The 18,946-nt window shown below is 35.4% G+C and overlaps 3 protein-coding genes across 5 annotated transcripts; all 3 read right to left on the reverse strand.

Annotated features, from left to right (window-relative positions):
• Positions 1–124: 124 nt before the first annotated feature.
• cflara (CASP8 and FADD-like apoptosis regulator a) lies at positions 125–6,446 on the reverse strand. The gene is made up of 11 exons (XM_051911866.1): positions 6,209–6,446; positions 5,299–5,372; positions 4,617–5,212; positions 4,327–4,432; positions 4,028–4,163; positions 3,036–3,082; positions 2,861–2,924; positions 2,715–2,767; positions 2,510–2,588; positions 1,679–2,195; positions 125–1,480 (listed from the first exon to the last, which is right to left on the reverse strand). Exons 3-11 carry the CDS (start codon positions 4,970–4,972, stop codon positions 1,354–1,356), a joined length of 1,485 nt encoding a protein of 494 aa, XP_051767826.1. The 5' UTR covers positions 4,973–5,212; positions 5,299–5,372; positions 6,209–6,446; the 3' UTR covers positions 125–1,353.
• A 2,853-nt stretch (positions 6,447–9,299) lies between these two features.
• Positions 9,300–12,208, reverse strand: tmem169a (transmembrane protein 169a). Of its 2 annotated transcripts, none has more exons than XM_051912518.1 (3): positions 12,005–12,208; positions 11,498–11,824; positions 9,300–10,457 (listed from the first exon to the last, which is right to left on the reverse strand). In XM_051912518.1, the coding sequence occupies exons 2-3, from the start codon at positions 11,733–11,735 to the stop codon at positions 9,823–9,825; spliced, it is 873 nt and encodes a 290-aa protein (XP_051768478.1). In that variant the 5' UTR covers positions 11,736–11,824; positions 12,005–12,208; the 3' UTR covers positions 9,300–9,822. The 2 variants fall into 2 exon arrangements, with proteins under 2 accessions (XP_051768478.1, XP_051768477.1); XM_051912517.1 differs by having other exon boundaries at positions 11,498–11,827; positions 12,005–12,207.
• A 1,114-nt stretch (positions 12,209–13,322) lies between these two features.
• On the reverse strand, positions 13,323–18,799 carry pecr (peroxisomal trans-2-enoyl-CoA reductase). 2 transcript variants are annotated; one of them, XM_051913275.1, is made up of 8 exons: positions 18,633–18,799; positions 17,880–18,013; positions 16,877–17,042; positions 16,625–16,706; positions 16,401–16,497; positions 14,209–14,319; positions 13,871–13,982; positions 13,323–13,760 (listed from the first exon to the last, which is right to left on the reverse strand). In XM_051913275.1, the coding sequence occupies exons 1-8, from the start codon at positions 18,742–18,744 to the stop codon at positions 13,675–13,677; spliced, it is 900 nt and encodes a 299-aa protein (XP_051769235.1). In that variant the 5' UTR covers positions 18,745–18,799; the 3' UTR covers positions 13,323–13,674. The 2 variants fall into 2 exon arrangements, with proteins under 2 accessions (XP_051769235.1, XP_051769233.1); XM_051913273.1 differs by having other exon boundaries at positions 13,323–13,785.
• Positions 18,800–18,946: the final 147 nt, after the last annotated feature.

Here is an 18,946-nt window from a genome sequence, read left to right on the forward strand (position 1 = left end):
CGTTGACCGATTCTCTTTCCAGGTTATTTTGTTGTACCAGTAGGTGGCGACACGTGTTAAGCTCGTGAGATGAAATTATTGAAGAAAGAAAAGACAAAAAATCAAACCACTAATTCCAAGTATATGTAATCAAACCTGGTATTTTATTTGTAGTTTCTCAGGTGTAAAACAAGCGTATTCTTACATTGAGGTTATGAAATTTTTTTATTATAATACTCCACTACACATTTTTCCCGCCTTTATGCTCTTGATCACATTCTGTTGATAATTTGCAAATACAAATCAAGTTCCTTCACTGAAATTCTACAAGACCAATTAGTAGGCTACCTATCTCTGAAGCAATAAAAAAAGGGTTATGGATTACAAGGATATGGCAAGTGATTTAATTACAAGCAGATATATGTTTAAATAATCTAATATTAAAGTTGTGTGACTGGTTTAACTAGATATATTATAAATTTACAAATGATACATTACCAATTGTAGATAAAAAGATAATATAAAATAACAGCAGCTACACTCAACTATTGTTAGAGATTAGCAGATACAGAAAATCAACTCAAATTTAAAGCCCTAAATGGTTTAGCTTCTCAGTATTCGAGAGATCCATCATTGTACAATCTGTCACTGCAATCTTTCTCTCATTAAGGTCACAAAACTCCAGCATACTGATACCTAGATTAAAATTAGGGGACTATAAGGTTATTGTTCAGAGGATATTATTCAAGGTTACTATTATACCTGTGTACACAATTGTGAAAAAGATGGACATTTTAAGAGGGTGCAATGTAAGATACTCTAAACCTAGCTTCTCACATCATACATATAACAAATGTATTTAATGAACACTATTACTACAACATATGATGTAACTATATATTTAATCACATGTACATTCATTGTCACGCCAGGTCTAGTTCCTCCCAAAGCTCTTCTCGCTCTTCACCTAAACATCTAGAGTTGCTTTCCCTGCCACAGCCAACTTTGCTTTTCTCCTTTGAAGCATCTAGGCATGATTGTCTTTAAAGCTGCTCTGACACTAAGTATTTTGAGAAGTACTATAGAATTAGACTTCATTTAGCTTGACTAATGACTTTAGGTTAATTAATAAGACACTAGCACTGTGACTGTGACAGACAACACAGTATTAGCTGCCACTGGGGATAAATAAATAAAATACAAATATATAATAAAATATACAATAATGAGAACATTTGATGGCAGTATCCAGCGTACTTATTCACTATATGGACAGTTTTGTACATAAACAATTCTATTCTAAAAGAAGTCGAGTGCCTGGGCAAGAAAGAAAGACAGAAAGAAAAAAGAAGTTTGTGTTGTGTTGCACGAGTGTTACAAATAAATATTCTTCCGTAGTGTGTGAGAGAGTTGAAGCTGATACTTCTTCTCAGGATTCTGCTGATTGTGACTAAACACGTTTCTGTTCACCTCCGTCATGATATCCAATATAGGCGTCTTCCTGCAAATTTAAGGGGGAAAAAAAACAGAATAAGGAGATTTCTATAATTAAAAAAGAAAGCAAAAGTGAAAATGATTTAGCATGTATGGTGTTTTTTACGGTTACTGCAGTGTTAAATGTCTGCCCACAAGCAATAATGGACTGATTCATAGAGAACAGTGGCTCTTTAAGACAGCTGGTAAAAAGTCCATAAAGTACCTCTCATGTCCCCTCATTAAGGCAGAGTTTAATGCATGCAGGTAAACCGATTGGTGGCCAGAACCTTCCAGCAGTTTTGCCTCTGCTGTGCACACGCTCCAAAGGACATCCGCTGACTGTGGGACAGTCCTTGTGTCCGCACACTGCCGCCTAGAATAATGGCATTTTGGTCCATCTGTCTCAAGGTATTCATCATCCATTGAGGCTGTTAGAGGGGCTTCTGTGGTACTGTAGATCTGGGTGAAGAAGAGTTTGGGTTTACCACCCAGAGAGGAACACTGGTTTGGGCTGAAAAGCTGCCTGAGATCCTCCAGCCTGAAGCCAAAGCTGTTAGAGTCTGTAGCCAACAGATGAGTGTCTGTTCCCCTGCTAATGAGGCAGCAGACAAAGCTGTTGACCCTCTGAAGGCTCCTGTTGCAGGTCAGGTCTTCCAAGACCTTCTGAGTTTCTTTCAGACCCAGGAGAGAGTGGAATATGACCCTGTATCCCAGACGGTCAAATGTCTGATTCAACATCTCTGAAAGGACACAAACAAATGTAGGTGATTTAGTGCAAGTGCGCATTATAATGCAAGTCCTGACATTTCCTCATTTGTAATTAAAGTGAAACAGCAATTTCTTTAGAAAATCGTTGGTGGAAAATGGGATTTTTAAAAAATTTTTATAGTCAGTCTCCTTGTGGGCATGAGGAGTTATGATGACATTTTGTGGTTTTTCTGCAAAGAAGTTTACGTAACAAACCAACGGGCCAAAAACAGATAAGGTAAATGAAACAATAATGATTATAACATTCAAAAATGGTAAAAGGACAAAACCTGTATCACACACTTACGTCCATCAAAGCCAACACAGTCAATTATCACACACAGGCCTCTCTGCTCAGGATTTATCTGATACTCCTCCACAAAAGCCTAGCAGATATACAGACAGTGGAAGGAATATCTTATAACCTACTCAAAAATAAAATAACCATCAGAAAAATTGCTAGGCTTTGCCATGATGACCATTTAATAGTTACTGAGAAGCTGATTTCTTACCTGTTGATGTTGTGTCCCCGTTTCAGGCACTGAAAGCTTCAAATTTTTAAACTCTAAAAGAAAAAAGACCACAGGCAAGTCTGTTAGGTTATCCATAGGATCTAAATTAAAGCAAAAAGTTAACACTGCAAAATTATCAAAATCACCTTGAGAACAGCATTGTTGTCGTCTCCCTTGTTTAACTGATGACTGACACTTCCCAGGGGTGAACTGAAATGAAAAATATAGAGAAACAGTGAGTAATTTTTTTTATAACTATTTAACATACTGTATCTATCTATTGAGAATTTATAAGAAAATAATTTTCTAAAAATGTCTTACCTTAAAAGAATTCTGAACTTTAATGTCTGCACATGGTACTTTCTGACCTGAGTAAATTAATTTTGTTGATTTAATTATAAGTAAATAATAAAAAAAGAATACATAATATAAAAAAAAAAAAAAATCATGTACTAAATAAGAACCTTTTTTTTTTTTTTTTTTTTTTTAATAAACTTTGGTTTTGAAAATGAACCTTAAAACAGTGAGGTACTTTTGCAAGTAAAATGAAGCATAGTACGGTTATAATGTATAAAATGTTCTTACTTAAAGGATTAGTTCACTTTAAATTGAAAATTACCCCAAGATTTACTCACCCTCAAGCCATCCTAGGTGTATATGACTTTCTTCTTTCTGATGAACACAATCTGAGTTATATTAATAAATATCCTGACGCATCCAAGCTTTATAATGGCAGTGAACAGGACCAAGGAGTATGAACCTCAAGAAGACCAGACCACCTTTCCGTATTCAGCTAACAAAAAAACTTCCGTAAGTTGAATACGGAAGGCGTAGGCATAGCATAAGCATTTTGAACTGCGAGAGACATTACACTTTCTTCCTATGTTGAATTCGGAAGGCGGTCTGGCAAAAGCTAGATATTTTACTTTAGAACTTGTTAAATACGGATATTTTTCTTACACAAACACATCACTTCAGAAGGCCTTTATTAACCCCGTGGAGCCATGTGGTGTACATATATAATGGATGATTCAACTCGTTCATTGCCATTATAAAGCTTGGACACCTCAGGATATTTATTAATATAACTCTGTTCATCAGAAAGAAGAAAGTCATATACACTTAGGATGGCTTGAGGGTGAGTAAATCTTGGGGTAATTTTCATTTTAAAGTAAACTAATCCTTTAAGGGCTACATGGTTTTTTTTTTTATGCATGTTTCAATTGCAGAATTAAGATTTGCATAATCAAATCAGCACATTTTTCTCTGCTGACAATCAGTTGATCAGAACATTGATCTCAGAAATGACTGACCTCTATTCTTGTAGGCCTGAATCCTTTTGACAAGGTCAAATCTCCTAATGTTCCCCAAACACTCTTCAAGCAGGTCTAGCTTATCACAAGATACTTCATCTAACTTCTCCAACTCCACCACCACATCTAGAAAGCTCTATTAGAAATGCAATGGAACAATCATGTGATAAACATGCACATAACAGCACAAAAAAGTAGCAGATTTTAGATCATGCAATATGCATATGTATGTTCAATTTAGTATAATTATTTTTAGTACAAACATTCTGAAGGTTAAACATGTAATTCTCCAGGCTTACAGTAGCTCTAGCCATTCTTTCCTTGGGCAGGATATTGCTCAGGAGAAAAATAATAGATTGTAACTCCTCTTTCTCCAGGTTTTCGTTCACATCTGCCATTAGAATCCTGTTGTAAATAAATGAGATCAACTTTCAGGCGGGTGAAAACAACGGGTACTCACGGGTATTTCTGCATGGGTTTTTCCCAAGAGAGCGTTCTAATAACCCCAAAAACAAAAGTCAGGCTCTAAAATAAGACTTTGCTACAATACATATTTTCACCACATGCAAAAATTAATATGATAAATTACCTGTAATCTGAAAGGACGCCTCCCTTCTGCAGAATTCCTTCTACCTGTTGTTTGTTTGTGCCGAAAACTTTCTTTAGGATATCAAAGCGCTTCATTCGGAACATGAGCTCCATCAGCAAGGCATCACCAGCCTGAGATTGACCAGCTTGATTCTGTTTCTGTTTGGCAAAGGCCAGCAAAGCTCCTCTCAGATCTTCCAAACAGCTGTTGGTGAACAAATCCGTACAAAGGTACAGAAGTGTCCTACACTCCTCATTGTTAAGAGATGTGGTCACATTGTTAACCATAATCGAAAATCCATCTGCCATTTCACTGTATGATCCTGTATAGATGCTGTAGGTGTTAGTTTGCGTCATTTTAAAAGCTGGGAGTAGGAAATTTTATGCATTTTAAACATCTTTTTGTCTAGTCCGGGGGGGAAAAAAAGTAGAAAAAGGGTGGAGGTATTTGTATTATTATTTTATTTTTATTTTTTTTAAATTTTTTTAGAAATTCTTGAATGAAAATTGCATTTATCTTGACAGTGAGGAAAAAAACCCACTGTAGCCTCATTCATCACATTCTTGTAGAAATCAATAGCCACTTTGGATTTAGACCTGTAAATGACAAAGCACACATAACATTGCAATTTTTTCACAATGAATGAGAGCAAATGGAAGACAACTGCAAGAGCCTTACTCACCTTCAGTGTCCTTAGTTTAGAAGGACAAAAGCTTTGGTGGTGATGCCTGCAAAGAGGCTTATCTCCTGGGGACACTATAAGAAAAAGAAAGAAGAAAGTTGGAAAGAGAGATGATCGATCGTTTAAAAATGAAACCACGCCTTTGATAGAAAGTACCTGGGTATCCACAATAAATACATCGCATTTAAAAATTCTACGTAAAGGAAGCAGTGGTAATGACCAATTGTGTTTTTTTTTTTTTTTTTTTTCTTCCCCCGGACAACATAATTCACGATTTTGCGTACAGAATCTAGTTGGCCTATCAATTTCAAAATTGCCTCAATAAATAATTGAAGGGGATTCCCGTGAAATAAGATTTGATTACGTTCCCATTGGAACTTGCATTCCCTAATTCACTTTCAGGAAACTGAACACCCACGCATAAATTCCTGGCATTTTTAAAATAGTAGGGTCTTTGGAAATGTTCGTTTCAAAGAATTAGTTTAAAATCAGATCTCACATCATCACTGTAAACCGAATGTTCAACCGATTCGCTAGAAAGATCCGATTCAAAAGAATGATTTAATATATAAACAAAGCGTACTCCTTAGGCTACGTGTACATTTAAAGTTAGGCTATAGGGAGGAGCTAATATTTAAATGCCAACATCTGTTACCACATTTAAAATAAGATATAGCTAAGTTACATTCGAAAAACACAAACTACGCCATTATATAGCGATAAACTAGCGTTATTTGCCATTGTTTATCACTACGTTCATGCGTCAGCTCGGTTTGCCTTTGACTGATACGTGTGCAAATGTGCTAATGCTGTGAAGGAGTTTATACTATAAATAAAGTTAAAAGTATTATGTAAAATCACTCCGTTATAACGAACAGAAAGAAAGACATAGCGTTTGACGATATATTACCGTTGACGCTGTGTGGCTTCATCTTGTCGTCTTCGAACAAAGCAAAAGCGAAAGTAACCGACCCGCTTAGACACACAACTGCCAAGCCACTCCCTTCCTCAAAAGATTATCTCTAGTCTATCGTTTTGTTTAAGGTCATTTATTCACCATTTGCTCGTACAGATTTCTGATGAGTAGGCGATTTAGGCTAACTTTCCTTACATTACACTTCATTAGTGCTGATTCTGTAGCAGACCGGTTGAATCTGGCTAAAGGGAGGGTCACACAGGATGAGATACTTGTTGACAGGCAACAATGATAACATTTTAAAAAATGTTTGGTAGTTACATAGCACTGAGGCACACCTTTAACACTGGGTGAAAGCTGTAAAAACTTTGACTAAGTCTGAAATGAAAACTATTGAAACAACAAATGAGATAAAATTCTTTATTATAAATTGTTTAAAATTAAATAACTGTGGTATATACCGGTGCGTAAGTGTGAAAACAAAACTTTTATCAAGTTCATGCTATAAAAAAAAACAAACAAAGTTTGTGCTTTGAAACCATGTTTACAGAAAAACAGGCTACTTTGTGCCAGAAGACAATATATAATGTCATTCAAGTGTTCTTGTAGAACAGTTTAAGGCTCAACTAACTGCCAAAAAAAAAAAAAAAAAAGGATCAAGGTCTTGTATTATGAGCGGCATGATGAGTGTTTATTGTAGTCTACAGCATAGCAGTTGGAAAAGTTCCCAAATATAAAGAAAAACCACAAAGAATATCCTGTGCAACAGGTTAAACCTATTAATAATTCTAATTACTCCTTTAAAAAGGCGGTTTACATCAAACTTGCTTATTTGCAGATTTGATACAGTATAATTTAAGAGCTTCTAATACTTGCATATTTTAAAGCAAACAGATTTCTTTCAGATATAAATATTCAACTTTTTAGCAATAGTCATAATTCACATTTCTTTTAACATACTGACTTCAAATTATGCAGATCGGATGCATAGATCTCTGGGAATTTACAGGGTTTGCACACTTTTTATGGGATAAGACTTCACTACAGAAATTTGCATTAATTCTTATAAACTTTCTAATTATTTTAATATTCCCTGACATTTCCATTTTTTCCATGACCGTGGGAACCCTGCATTTAATTATTTTACAATACAACGGTATGCCTCCATAAACAGATAAAGTTATAAATGATGATTGTATACTAAGAGGAGATGAGTACTATAATTCATATCTCCTTGTCAGAGCTGAACTATCTATAGTTGAGTTTTTGCCAAGACACCACCCCATATGTGCAACAATAATCTGTGAATTTCCTGTTAAAAGGTTTTTAAAATTGTAACATGATCTTCTGGGACAACAGAACCATTATCCTTGATGTGTGTGGTTTTTAATGGCTGATATCCTTGGTGAACACTATTATAGCACCATTGTTGTTGCACATGTGAAAATACAAAGCACCACACTGTTAAACACTAACACAACAGTTCAGTGATTTGGGACATACAAACAGAATATTAAAAATAATAATAATAAAAGTATATAAAGTGTAAAATCACAAAGTGTAAAAGTTCATTTGTCTGCTTTGAGTGTAAAATGTTGCTGTAGTGTCTGGTTCAAGTGCAAGTATCGATCAGATAGCTTGAGAACATCACACGAGAGGAAACAGATGCTTATCAGCTGTGTGAAATGTGTGAAATGTACAATGCATGACAAAGGTAAATACGTATCATACTTTTAATCACTGAGATGTAACATGATATACGGTCATGACGTTTTCTTTTTAAGGATGTTCGTAGCTACAACTATTTGAACTAACTAGTTTCAGTCTCAGATTCTGCTGTACATAAAAATCGCATTAAAGGTACACAATGGCTCTCTATTGATATCTGTGGCTGAAAACGAAAACAATGTTCCTTTGCATGTAACTTGCAATTGTATTATTTTTTTTTTCATCAGTTGTGCTCCACTCTTCTGCTCTGATGAATCTGATGGTTTGATATATAGCTATAGTTGCCTTTGATCACCATATCAGAGCAGAACTGACTGATTAAAATCACTGACAGTAAAACTATCCTAACAAGGCATACATCTGGAAAATATGTAGTTTAAGCATGTAAGTAGCATATCTGCCAAACGTTCTTTTCTCTGTGAACATGCAAGGATCCAATCTGGAAGCCTGGAATTTTCAGCCAAATCAAACTTTACTTTACTAACTTACTATAGTGACCATTTTGGGAACATTTATGCAGTTTTATGTATGTACTATGTAAACTTAAATGAGAAAACCTCCCTATTGCACCTTTTAATTAATTAAAGGGTTAGTTCACCCCAAAATGAAAATTATGTCATTAATTACTCATCCTCATGTCGTTCCAGACCCGTAAGACCTTCATTCATCTTCAGAACACAAATTAAGATATTTTTGATAAAATCTGATGGATTAGTGAGGCCTGCATCGCCAGCAATAACACACCCTTTTTCAACACACAGAAAGCTACTAAAAACATATTTAAAACAGTTCATGTGACTACAGTGGTTCAACCTTAATATTAATAAGCTACATGAATACTTTTTGTGCACCAAAAATAACAAAATAGCAACTTTATTCCACAATATCTAGTGCTGGGCGATTTCAAAACGATGCTTCATTAAGCTTCGAAGCTTTACGAATCATTTGTTTCGAATCAGTGGTTCAGAGCGCCAAAATCACATGACTTCAGTAAACGAGGATTCGTTATGTCATAAGTGTTTTGAAACTTCAATGGTTAACGTGACTTTGGCAGTTTGATACACACTCCGAACCACTGAATCAAAACAAAAGAATCATAAAGCTTCGAAGCTTCATGAAGCAGTGTTTTGAAATAGGCCATCACTAGATACTGTGGAATAAAGTCGCTATTTTGTTATTTTTTGGCGCACAAATTTTCTCGTCACTTTATAATATTAAGGTTGAACCACTGTAGTCACATGAACTGTTTTAAATATGTTTTTAGTAGCTTTCTGGGCATTGAAAAAGGAAGTGTTACTGCTGGCAATGCAGGCCTTACTGAGCTATCAGATGTTATCAAAAATATCTTAATTTGTGTTCCGAAGATGAACGAAGGTCTTACGGGTGTGGAACAACATGAGGGTGAGTAATAAATGACATAATTTTCATTTTTGGGTGAACTAACCCTTTAAATATAGTTTGATTTATGTTCTGCATCAACAAAATTTGTTTTTGGCATTAATTTGTATAGCATTAAAACCTCAAAATCCATTATTCCTTACATTTGATATGGAAAGATAATGTGCTGAATTCTTAGAGTAACTAGGCCCTGTATTTAATTGATTTTGTAAAATTTTACAGTATATGAATAAATCATAGACAATTCCCTAGCAACATGTACAAATCAATAAAACTGTGCAAAATGAAGACTTGTCTTAAAGATCATCCCAAAATGAATGCTCAGGATTGAAAACAAGTTATGCTATCGAAACTCATTTTGACTCATTCTTCAGTTTGCTTTTTCTGATCGACAGGTCAAAATAATCTTTGTGGAAATCGGCAGCATGCTACAGATGCTGTTGAAACACCTAAACCCAGAACGTTATTCCATGTTTTTGAGTTCACAAAGTAGAAGTGTGTTCAACATCATCCATCCTCTTCCCCTGGAGGGTCCCGGAGAGTGTGTCAGAGTCCAGAAGCTCAACCACATTGTACGGGGCACAGTCCTCCAACCCCAGCTTCCCACACATCCACCCACAGAAGCCCTTCTCCAGGTCCCTCACCGCCAGCCACCATTCTCCAAACACCCAGGAGAGCTGGGTCACGGCGACGTACACCCCCATACAAACACACAACGCCATGATCAGAACAGGATATAACAGAATGAGCAAGGGACACACCGTGATCTTGTGCAGAAAACTGCGCTCCTCATTGTAAACCAGGAAGACGTTGTACCAGGTGAGCGTTCCGTAGTAAAACGACGTGATGAACGAGAGAAGGAAAATGAACGGGGAGCAGGAAAGGCTCCAGAGAAGAACATGAGGGCCCTGGCTGACCCCCAGCGCACAGGGTTTTTGCTTGGCTTCCGCGACCCCGTCGCATTCCGCATCTAGACGCTCTTTGGAGCGCGCCATGTCTCTCAGCTCTTTGTCGGTAAGGGTCATATAGATGTCCACCATTTGGCCTTTCCGCTTTCCTCGCGTGATGGTGCCAGTCAGGGTCACGAAACGGCTGTCAGGAGGGATATCCTCTTCTTCTGTGAATGAAAGACAAATATTGAGGAGAGTATTGCATTAACAAAACATTTTTTTTTAATAAATCTGTCAATTGTGCGGGAAAGAAAGAAGAAATGCAATACAAGAAAAACACTGGGATGTGTACAGTCCATGCCAGCAGATACGAAAACTGTGCCTTGAATTAAATTACACTCACTAATTACAGAAATCAAGCATTTATTTCATAACTAATAATATATTACATTTATATTTTGTAAACAAAATGTACTTTAAATAGTAATTTGCAAATGAATAATTATACACTGCTATTCAAAAGTTGTTGTTTTTTACATTTTCTGAAAAAAGTCTCACTAAAGTTGCATGTGTTTGATCAAAAATACAATAAAACAGTAATATTGTGAAATAATTAAAATAACTGTTTTCTATATATTTTAAAATGTAATTTATTCCTGTGATGGTAAAACTGAATTTTCAGCATCATTACTCCAGTCTTCAGTGTCACATGATCCTTCAGAAATCTGATTTGCTGCTCAAGAAACATTTCTTATTATTATCAATGTTGAAAACAGTTAATATTTAGTATTGCTTAATATTTTTTGTGAAAACTGATGCAAAAAGTACAGCATTAATTTGAAACACTTTTGTAACATTACAAATTTATTTACTGTAGTTTTTGGTCAATTTAATGCATCCTGAATGAATGAATCAATCAATCTATCTATCTATAAACTTCTGAATGGTAGTATATAAAATGTACAAATGTTTCTACCTTTTCCAGGATGGAAATCACAAATATATAATACCCTGATATTGCAAGGTTTCCTGATTTGTCTGGGGAAAAAATGTAAATGTAGATAATTGACATAAAATGAGGATAAAATCATGTAAAATTTAATATGAGAACAATTACTCATGGTCTCAATCTGGTGTTTTCTGGATAGAAAAAACACGTGATTTAGAGCTGGTACCATCATCTATTTTTACAGTAAACAAATGACGAATTTCCCTGCACTTACACAAACACCACAATACAGTTCGCCCCCATATATCATATTTTCACCTTCGTCATGTGGAGGACTAAAGGTTCCATCCACATTCGCAGAGGTCCCCTCCCCAGCATCATCATCCTCCAGGTCAGAGCGGTAGATGATCTCTTTCTTTTTCTTCCTCTTCTTCCTCCTAGTGCTGGTTCCCTCTTCCCCTGCTGATCTCTGAAGCGTATTCACTGGGGTCTCCTCTGTCCCAATCACTCCCTCCAGCTCCAAGCCAGTGATGTCTCCAGATGCTCCTTCACTCATGACTATGGACTCAGCAAGATTCCTGTATGATGTCAGTGTGCAGCTGGACACACCTGCTTGGTGTGTCAATCACCCTTTTAAGATCCTGCCTTCTTGTATGAGAGGAAAAATCACAACAGCCTGCTGTTATATATTATGTTACTTTGTTTTGCGTTGCATTGCATTACATCGCATTTTAGGACCTTGCACTGTTTATATCAAGTCACACCCCACGCTTACTATCTGTTCATGTTTTACACAATACTAATGTGATAATACACGGTTCTTACCTTGAATAAATTCCCAAACAAATGCATGCACAGGTCGCTTGCTTAATGTGTTCAGTTTATCATTCCCAAGTGCTCACCACGTGTAACTGTGGTGGGTCTTGGTTTATTTTTTTCGGACAGTGCCACACCAACCGAGGACAACGCATCCCCCCCTCACGTCGATAATGCCATTGTTTAGCCAATCAGCGGCGTGCGCGCAGCGCTCAGTGCGCATGCTCGCGTTATGCCGCGCTCTGCCTAGCAACCTGCACTCTGTAGGGAGCCTCAATTTTTAAATATGTTCGGAGTAAGATGCCAACAAAACCGATAAATCATTCATTCCCCCTGACAATGAACTTTAAAAAAAGATTATGATAATCCTTTTAATAAAAGCGTGATTTTATGTTGAAACACGAGCAAAAACTACCATGTTTGGATATCACTCATTCATACCCAGGTGAAAAAATACTATAGTAATTTATACTAAACACTATAGTGTTTTTGAACCATACTATGGTAAACTGTAGTATACTGTATATATTATAGTATTTACAACACTTTGTTAATGAATGCTATGCATACTGTAGTATTAACTATAGTGAACTGATAAACTGTAATAAATACTGTAGTATACTTTAGTTTTTACTACAGTAAACTGTAGTGTATATTGTAGTATAATATACCCTATAGTTGTAGAAAACTTAGTACAGTATTGGGTAAAGTAATGTGTTTATACCACAGCAACTATAGAATTACCACAACAAATTAATTAAAGTACTGTACTATAGTAGGGTTCAAAAACACTATAGTATTTACTTTAAATTACTATAGTATTTTTTCACCAATTTCACCACTTTGGTTTTAGATTAAGATCAAATTTTTGTCATGTCCTTGAGTACTGTGACCTAGCTGATAACCTGGACGTTTATTAAGAAATATTCTAGATTTTACTTAATTTTTTTCCCTTTCACTAATAAAATATTTCAACCTAAATGTTATCTTGGGAACATTGCTTCAGTTGGTAATGTTTTTATTTTTCATGTGTCCTAATTAAATAGAACTTTTATTGCTGTCTTACTTTGTAAGATCCCTTTAATTAACAAAAGTCAACATAATCCTCAAGGATGGTGACATATTTCTGTGAAAATAACAAAATGGTTAAAACAACCTGTTCATTTTCTTAATATAGTGTAAATATTCAAACTATATTTAGTTTATAAGTGTGTAGAGCATATTTTTGAAAATCTGGTATACTCTTTTACAGGCATATTATTTTTTTTTGTTACTCAGATAAAAAGCTACTTCGTAACAGAAATGACCCAGCAAACTAATGCAAATGCTTAAAAGTTGTTACAACAGAAAATATATATTTTTTAAAACAATGCATTACATATTTGTAATCTCATGGTGACAGTTGATACATGTTATTTTTAGAAATCTCACAATTACAAATGTTATATTCACAATATCATACTATTACACATATATACATTGATTAAACAGTTCCTCAAGAACTTAATTAGAGTTTAATTACGCAATGATGAAATTCAGTGAGCATCACTCAAAGGCCACAGTCAAGACATGCTGCAATTCCTAACACACACACACACACACAAAAAAAACCCATTTGTGCTCTACCCACGCTATGATAAAGAGCAGCTGTTTGACAGTCAGACTTGTTTTGTTATGATTCACAGCTTGGATTTGGTCATGTTCATGATTTCTCTCAATGTGTCTGTGTTTTCTCCCTCGGGGGCTGCAGGCCAGGAACTGTGATCTGATCAGAGAGACACAAACAAAAACTGAAAGCAACAAGTCAACATCCGTCCTTCATTTCAAAACAAATACATCATGTATTATGCCCTCATCTGGCTCGAACGTGGGTACCTGGGATTTGCCACACAGAGTGGTACAGGCTCTGTCCTGCGTCGACCTTCAAGGTTGCTCCAGTAATGTAGCTGGCAGCCGGAGACAGCAAGAAACATACAGCAGGTGATATCTGATAGAAATATTAAATATATAATTATTATACATATTATTATCTATATTAAATATTAAGGATTTGAGCAGAACAGACATTTGTTTCAATCTCATATTATTTAAACATACACATATATTTTCACACATATAGCTATATAGCCTAGTATACAGTATATAGCTGCAGTAATTATGTTCTGATCTTTGATTAGTTTCTGCTATTTCAAATAGTCAGCATTATAAGATACCTCCTCAGGAATGCCAAGTCTTTTAGCCGGACTAAATGGCACTGACATCTTAAACATAGTAGGACCATGTTCTTTGTAGTTTTCCATTGCAGTTTTGGATATGATAGTTCCCTACAGTCAAGAAACACAAGAACAAAAATGCACACACACAGTTTCTGTAATAAAACACAATTCAAGTGGAAGTGTATTTTGCATTTAAATTAGAACTGCATTATATATAATAAAACATGTTATTTAGTAAAAACTTATGCGGCCATACTATTATAGATATGGCCATAAAACTTTTACAGGCAAGACAAAGCTATTTTTCCAGATTTAGCTTATATTTACATTTTAATTTTGCAGTAGGCCTGTCACAATTATGAATTTTGTGCTGATGATTAATTGCCATACAAATAATTGCGATTAATGATTTAATTCTGTTTTGTTCAGTTTGTTTACTGTGTAAAGGCCCGTCCATGAACGATAACTATATTTGCGTCCACACCAACAAACGATAACGATCTGTTTATTCTAAACTCATGCAGTGCGGCTTTAAAGTATGTACAACATGTTTTTGCTGTTCTTGTTGCATTTACACAACTTTAACCAGTAGATGTCCTCAGCATGCTATGTTTCGAGTGAATAGCTAGTGTAATCGATCTAATCTAACAGTGAATTTAGCTGATGAAGTCAATATAGTGGAATGAAAACAACACCTAGTCTTTTTCACTGCAACTTCAAAGGAAGCGTCGAAACTAGCGCTGGATACCTGAGGTAATTTTATGATACACTGTTTGCTAGCCTGGCATAATGATCTCATCATTAATACTTCTCAGCATTTATTCGAGGATATGACCGATTATTTTCCATATATCCAGTATCCTTTGACTTGTCAAACAGTGGCTTTTTCTGGACCTCGGCGATTAATTTCTAAGCAGTGTCGTCTGCCATTTTAAATGCGCGAGCCCTTAAATTAGAATGGATTCTGATTGGCTGTCAGTGTTTTATCGTTCAACAGCTAGGGAAAAAATCGTTCTGAAAGTGATCCCAATGATATCGTTTCTCTATATCTTTATCGTTATCTTTATCGCCATTGAAAATCTCAAGATCCATAAAGGTACTAAAAACATATTAAAAAAAGTTAAAGCGAGAGTTCAGTAGTTCTACCTTAACATAATAAAGCAACGAGAATACTTTTTGTGCGCCAAATAAACAAAATAACGACTTTTCAAAAATATAGTGATGGGCCGATTTCAAAGCACTGCTTCATGAAGCTTTGGAGCTTTACGAATCGAATCAGTGATCCGGAGCACCAAAGTCACGTGATTTCAACAGTTTAGCCGTTTGATAGGAGATCCACATCACTGATTCGATTCGTAAAGCTCCGAAGCAGTGTTTTGAAATCGGCCCATCACTATATTGTTGAAAAGTCGTTATTTTGTTTTTTTTGGTGCACAAAAAGTATTCTTGTCACTTTATAATATTAAGGTAGAACCACTGAACTGTTTTAAATATGTTTTTAGTACCTTTATGGATCTTGAGATTTTCAATGCATTGCTGGCTAAGCAGGCCTCACTGAGCCATCGGATTTAATCAAAATATCTTAATTTGTGTTCCGAAGATGAATGAAGGTCTTACGGGTGTGGAACGACATGAGGGTGAGTAATAAATGACATTATTTTCATTTTTGGGTGAACTAAACCTTTAAGCCTAAAATACCCCCCCTTTTTTTTTTTTTTTACTTAAATCGTATATAATATAATAAAAATTATAATAAAATAGGCCCTTTGAAAATTAATATTTATATGATAACTGCTGTCAAATCGATTAATCGCATCTAACATAAAAGTTTGTGTGTGTATGTATGTGCACACACATTATAAATTTACAAACTTTTATTTTAGTTGCTATTAATCATGATTTATCGATTTGACAGCACTAAATATAATATAATATAATATAATATAATATAATCAGTCTGATGAAACCCACAAACCTTCATTTCATATAAAGGAAGACCTTTAACTATCTTTGTGAATGTTACAATAGTGTTTTTTGCATTCTTTGGAAAAATGTGATTAAAATCTAACCACAGCATTTATTCAAAGCAACTTGCAAATGAGAATAATGACGAATATCGTTCAAACAATTCAACCTCATTTTGGACAACACTATGCAAATACAGTAGATGCTTTCAAATTGACACTAACCGGCGCCACAGAGTTGACCCGGACCCCACTATCAGCCCACTCAATGGCCAGGCTCTTGGTCAGGTTGTCCACGGCAGCTCTGGCCGCTCCTGTGTGCCTGCCATAAAAAAGTCTGTTAGTTTAAATATAGATTTGAAAGGAAGGCAAAATGCATTACCATAAAAGGATTAATATTTAACAAGCCATTAAATGTAAAGTATTACACAATATTTTTATAAACTCACGCCATTCCAGGGAAACCCTTCCACATGTCCGCAATGATGTTCACAATCACACCTCCATTATCTTTCATCCATGCATTGAATGCTACGAATAAAGAGCACAAGTTGTCTGAGAGTAGCTCTTGTAGTAGTATCCGGAATTGTCAACATGTCAATTCATTATTTAGTTAAAAAATAAGGCTTATGATTTACACATACAATCACAACAAAAGCCGATAGCTAAACCGTGTGTCTCTCGTTTAATTTATGCCGAACCTTCTTTGCAGCATAAGAACGTTCCGTTGAGGTTGGTGTCAATCACAGCATTCCAGCCTTTTACACTCATCATGTTCGCTGGGCTGGAAAACTGCCCACCTCCATTATTCACTAAAAAGTCGATCCTCCCATGGAGCTTCAGGGTGGAGGCCATCAGGTTCTTCACCTGTTAAAAATGAGAGCTAAATAATATATTTTCTCTGTAGAGTCGGATTTCGGATTTCAACAAAAATATCTTAATTTGTGTTCCGAAGATGAACGAAGGTCTTACGGGTGTGGAACGACATGAGTAATAAATGACATTATTTTCATTTTTGGGTGAACTAACCCTTTAAACCTTTGACAAAATCACATTCAAATTTGCACTGGCATTGCCGCTGAGCCAGAGAGAGCAGTTGTCATGTATAGGTATGAAACAGCTTCACAGTCTTTTTCAACCCCACAGTATTGTTATTTCTGTGTTACAAATATTCCAATTATCACAGAAGTATTGAGATTAAAGTTATAGTTCGGATATAAACACTGATGTCTAGTAGCAGTCAAAATAGAGAAAATCAAATCATATTGAAAGTAATTTTGCACCTCAAACAACAATTGTATTGATTACATTGTTTTGCCACTAGGTGGCCACAAGTGACTGTTAAAAATGATTTGCCATCAACAGATTCGCTCAAAGACGTTGATTCATTCAGTAATGAAACAAGTGAAGTAATTCATTCAACTTAATTAAACATTTTTAAACAGACTGCAGCAATTATATCGTGTCAGATGAAAGAAAATATGAACAAAATCAAAAATTGAACCCAGGGAAGTTTCTGAAATTTGGTTGATTTTGACACAGAATGACTCTATACTGCTATTATATAAACAGGAATTGCCAGATGGAGAAACCAGAATTTGTTCTATATACCTTCCTAAATTAACATGCTGAAAACACAGACATTTTACACATGCTTCTCTGACATTAAGGCAATGTACAAATACAGGTTCATGAGACTGTCACCTCTTCTTCATTCCGGATGTTGCACTGTATAGGGGTCACTTTAGCCGGGCTGGATGGGGGGATTTTCTGTGTCAGCTCTTCAGCTGCTGACTCCAGACGCTCAAGCTTTCTGGATGATATGACCACATTGCATCCTACAACATGGATGATATTTGACACTGTGTGTATGTATGTATATATAAATATTTTAAAACGGTTCATTAAGTTTTTTAAATAGTTTAAGTGCAAGATATTTAATAGTTAAGACAATACAGGCAAAACCATTGTTTTTTTTTTCAAGCACTGGCCAATTTTGAGATGTTGGGCTAGTTTTCTTCAATGACATGTCTTTGAGAGGGAAAAAAAAAAAATTAAAAATACACTTTTCAGTACAACACTTTAGTTATTTGTGTCTGCAGATTTCAATTACAATACATATCTTTAAATGCACCGAGCTGGAAATTCCCACTTCAGTAGCAAAACGTTTATTATCTATATTTGTTCCTTTATCATTTAACATTCAATTCCATTTGTTCCAAAACATTTAAACATAATCTATTTCAAAACATGTTACCCTATTCACCTGCCTTAAATGGAAATTATGATCTTTTGGTAATAGTTTAACTGGTGATTGATGAACAGGAAAAAAAATAATTTGTAAATTATTGGCTGATTGCTGTGTTGCTCAATATCTGGACCAAAGTTCATTGTTATCCAAAGTTATTTTACGCAAAGACAAGGAAAAATCCATCCGTAAAACCAGTAAATGCATACCCAACTGTAAGAGTTCAGAAGTAATAGCTTTTCCTATCCCAGTCCCGCCTCCCGTCACGATTGCAACTTTGTGATTGAAAAGACCTACTTTAAAAACACTGGACACAGCCATGATATCGCTGTCGAGACGGACTGTGAAGCAAGAGTCTTTAGAAATGTTTTAAAATAAAAGTCACCTTCCGGGTGTGCTGATCTAGCTTCCTGTGTATTGTGCACGACTATTTGCGCTTTTTAAACTTTAATAATAATAATTGTTGTTATTAGATTTTGTAAATTTCACAAAAAATACTAAGCGAAATGTATAAAAGTAAGCA

Source organism: Ctenopharyngodon idella, chromosome 11 (assembly GCF_019924925.1).
Source record: "Ctenopharyngodon idella isolate HZGC_01 chromosome 11, HZGC01, whole genome shotgun sequence".
Classification (NCBI taxonomy): Eukaryota; Metazoa; Chordata; class Actinopteri; order Cypriniformes; family Xenocyprididae; genus Ctenopharyngodon; species Ctenopharyngodon idella.

What these genes read in the sequence shown, in the direction of transcription:
- tmem169a (XM_051912518.1), bottom strand. Translation starts at nt 11,735, where the DNA reads ATGAGTGAAGGAGCATCTGGAGACATCACTGGCTTGGAGCTGGAGGGA. An exon ending in TAGTCCTCCACATGACGAAG is followed by an intron (nt 10,458 to 11,497) that starts GTGAAAATATGA and finishes TTTCATTCACAG; the next exon opens with AAGAAGAGGATATCCCTCCT.
- pecr (XM_051913273.1), bottom strand. Translation starts at nt 18,744, where the DNA reads ATGGCTGTGTCCAGTGTTTTTAAAGTAGGTCTTTTCAATCACAAAGTT. An exon ending in GGGTCAACTCTGTGGCGCCG is followed by an intron (nt 14,320 to 16,400) that starts GTTAGTGTCAAT and finishes TCTTGACTGTAG; the next exon opens with GGAACTATCATATCCAAAAC. An exon ending in CTCTGTGTGGCAAATCCCAG is followed by an intron (nt 13,786 to 13,870) that starts GTACCCACGTTC and finishes TGTTGCTTTCAG; the next exon opens with TTTTTGTTTGTGTCTCTCTG.
- cflara (XM_051911866.1), bottom strand. Translation starts at nt 4,972, where the DNA reads ATGACGCAAACTAACACCTACAGCATCTATACAGGATCATACAGTGAA. An exon ending in GGCGTCCTTTCAGATTACAG is followed by an intron (nt 4,433 to 4,616) that starts GTAATTTATCAT and finishes TATTTACAACAG; the next exon opens with GATTCTAATGGCAGATGTGA. An exon ending in TCAGGCCTACAAGAATAGAG is followed by an intron (nt 3,083 to 4,027) that starts GTCAGTCATTTC and finishes TAATTTACTCAG; the next exon opens with GTCAGAAAGTACCATGTGCA.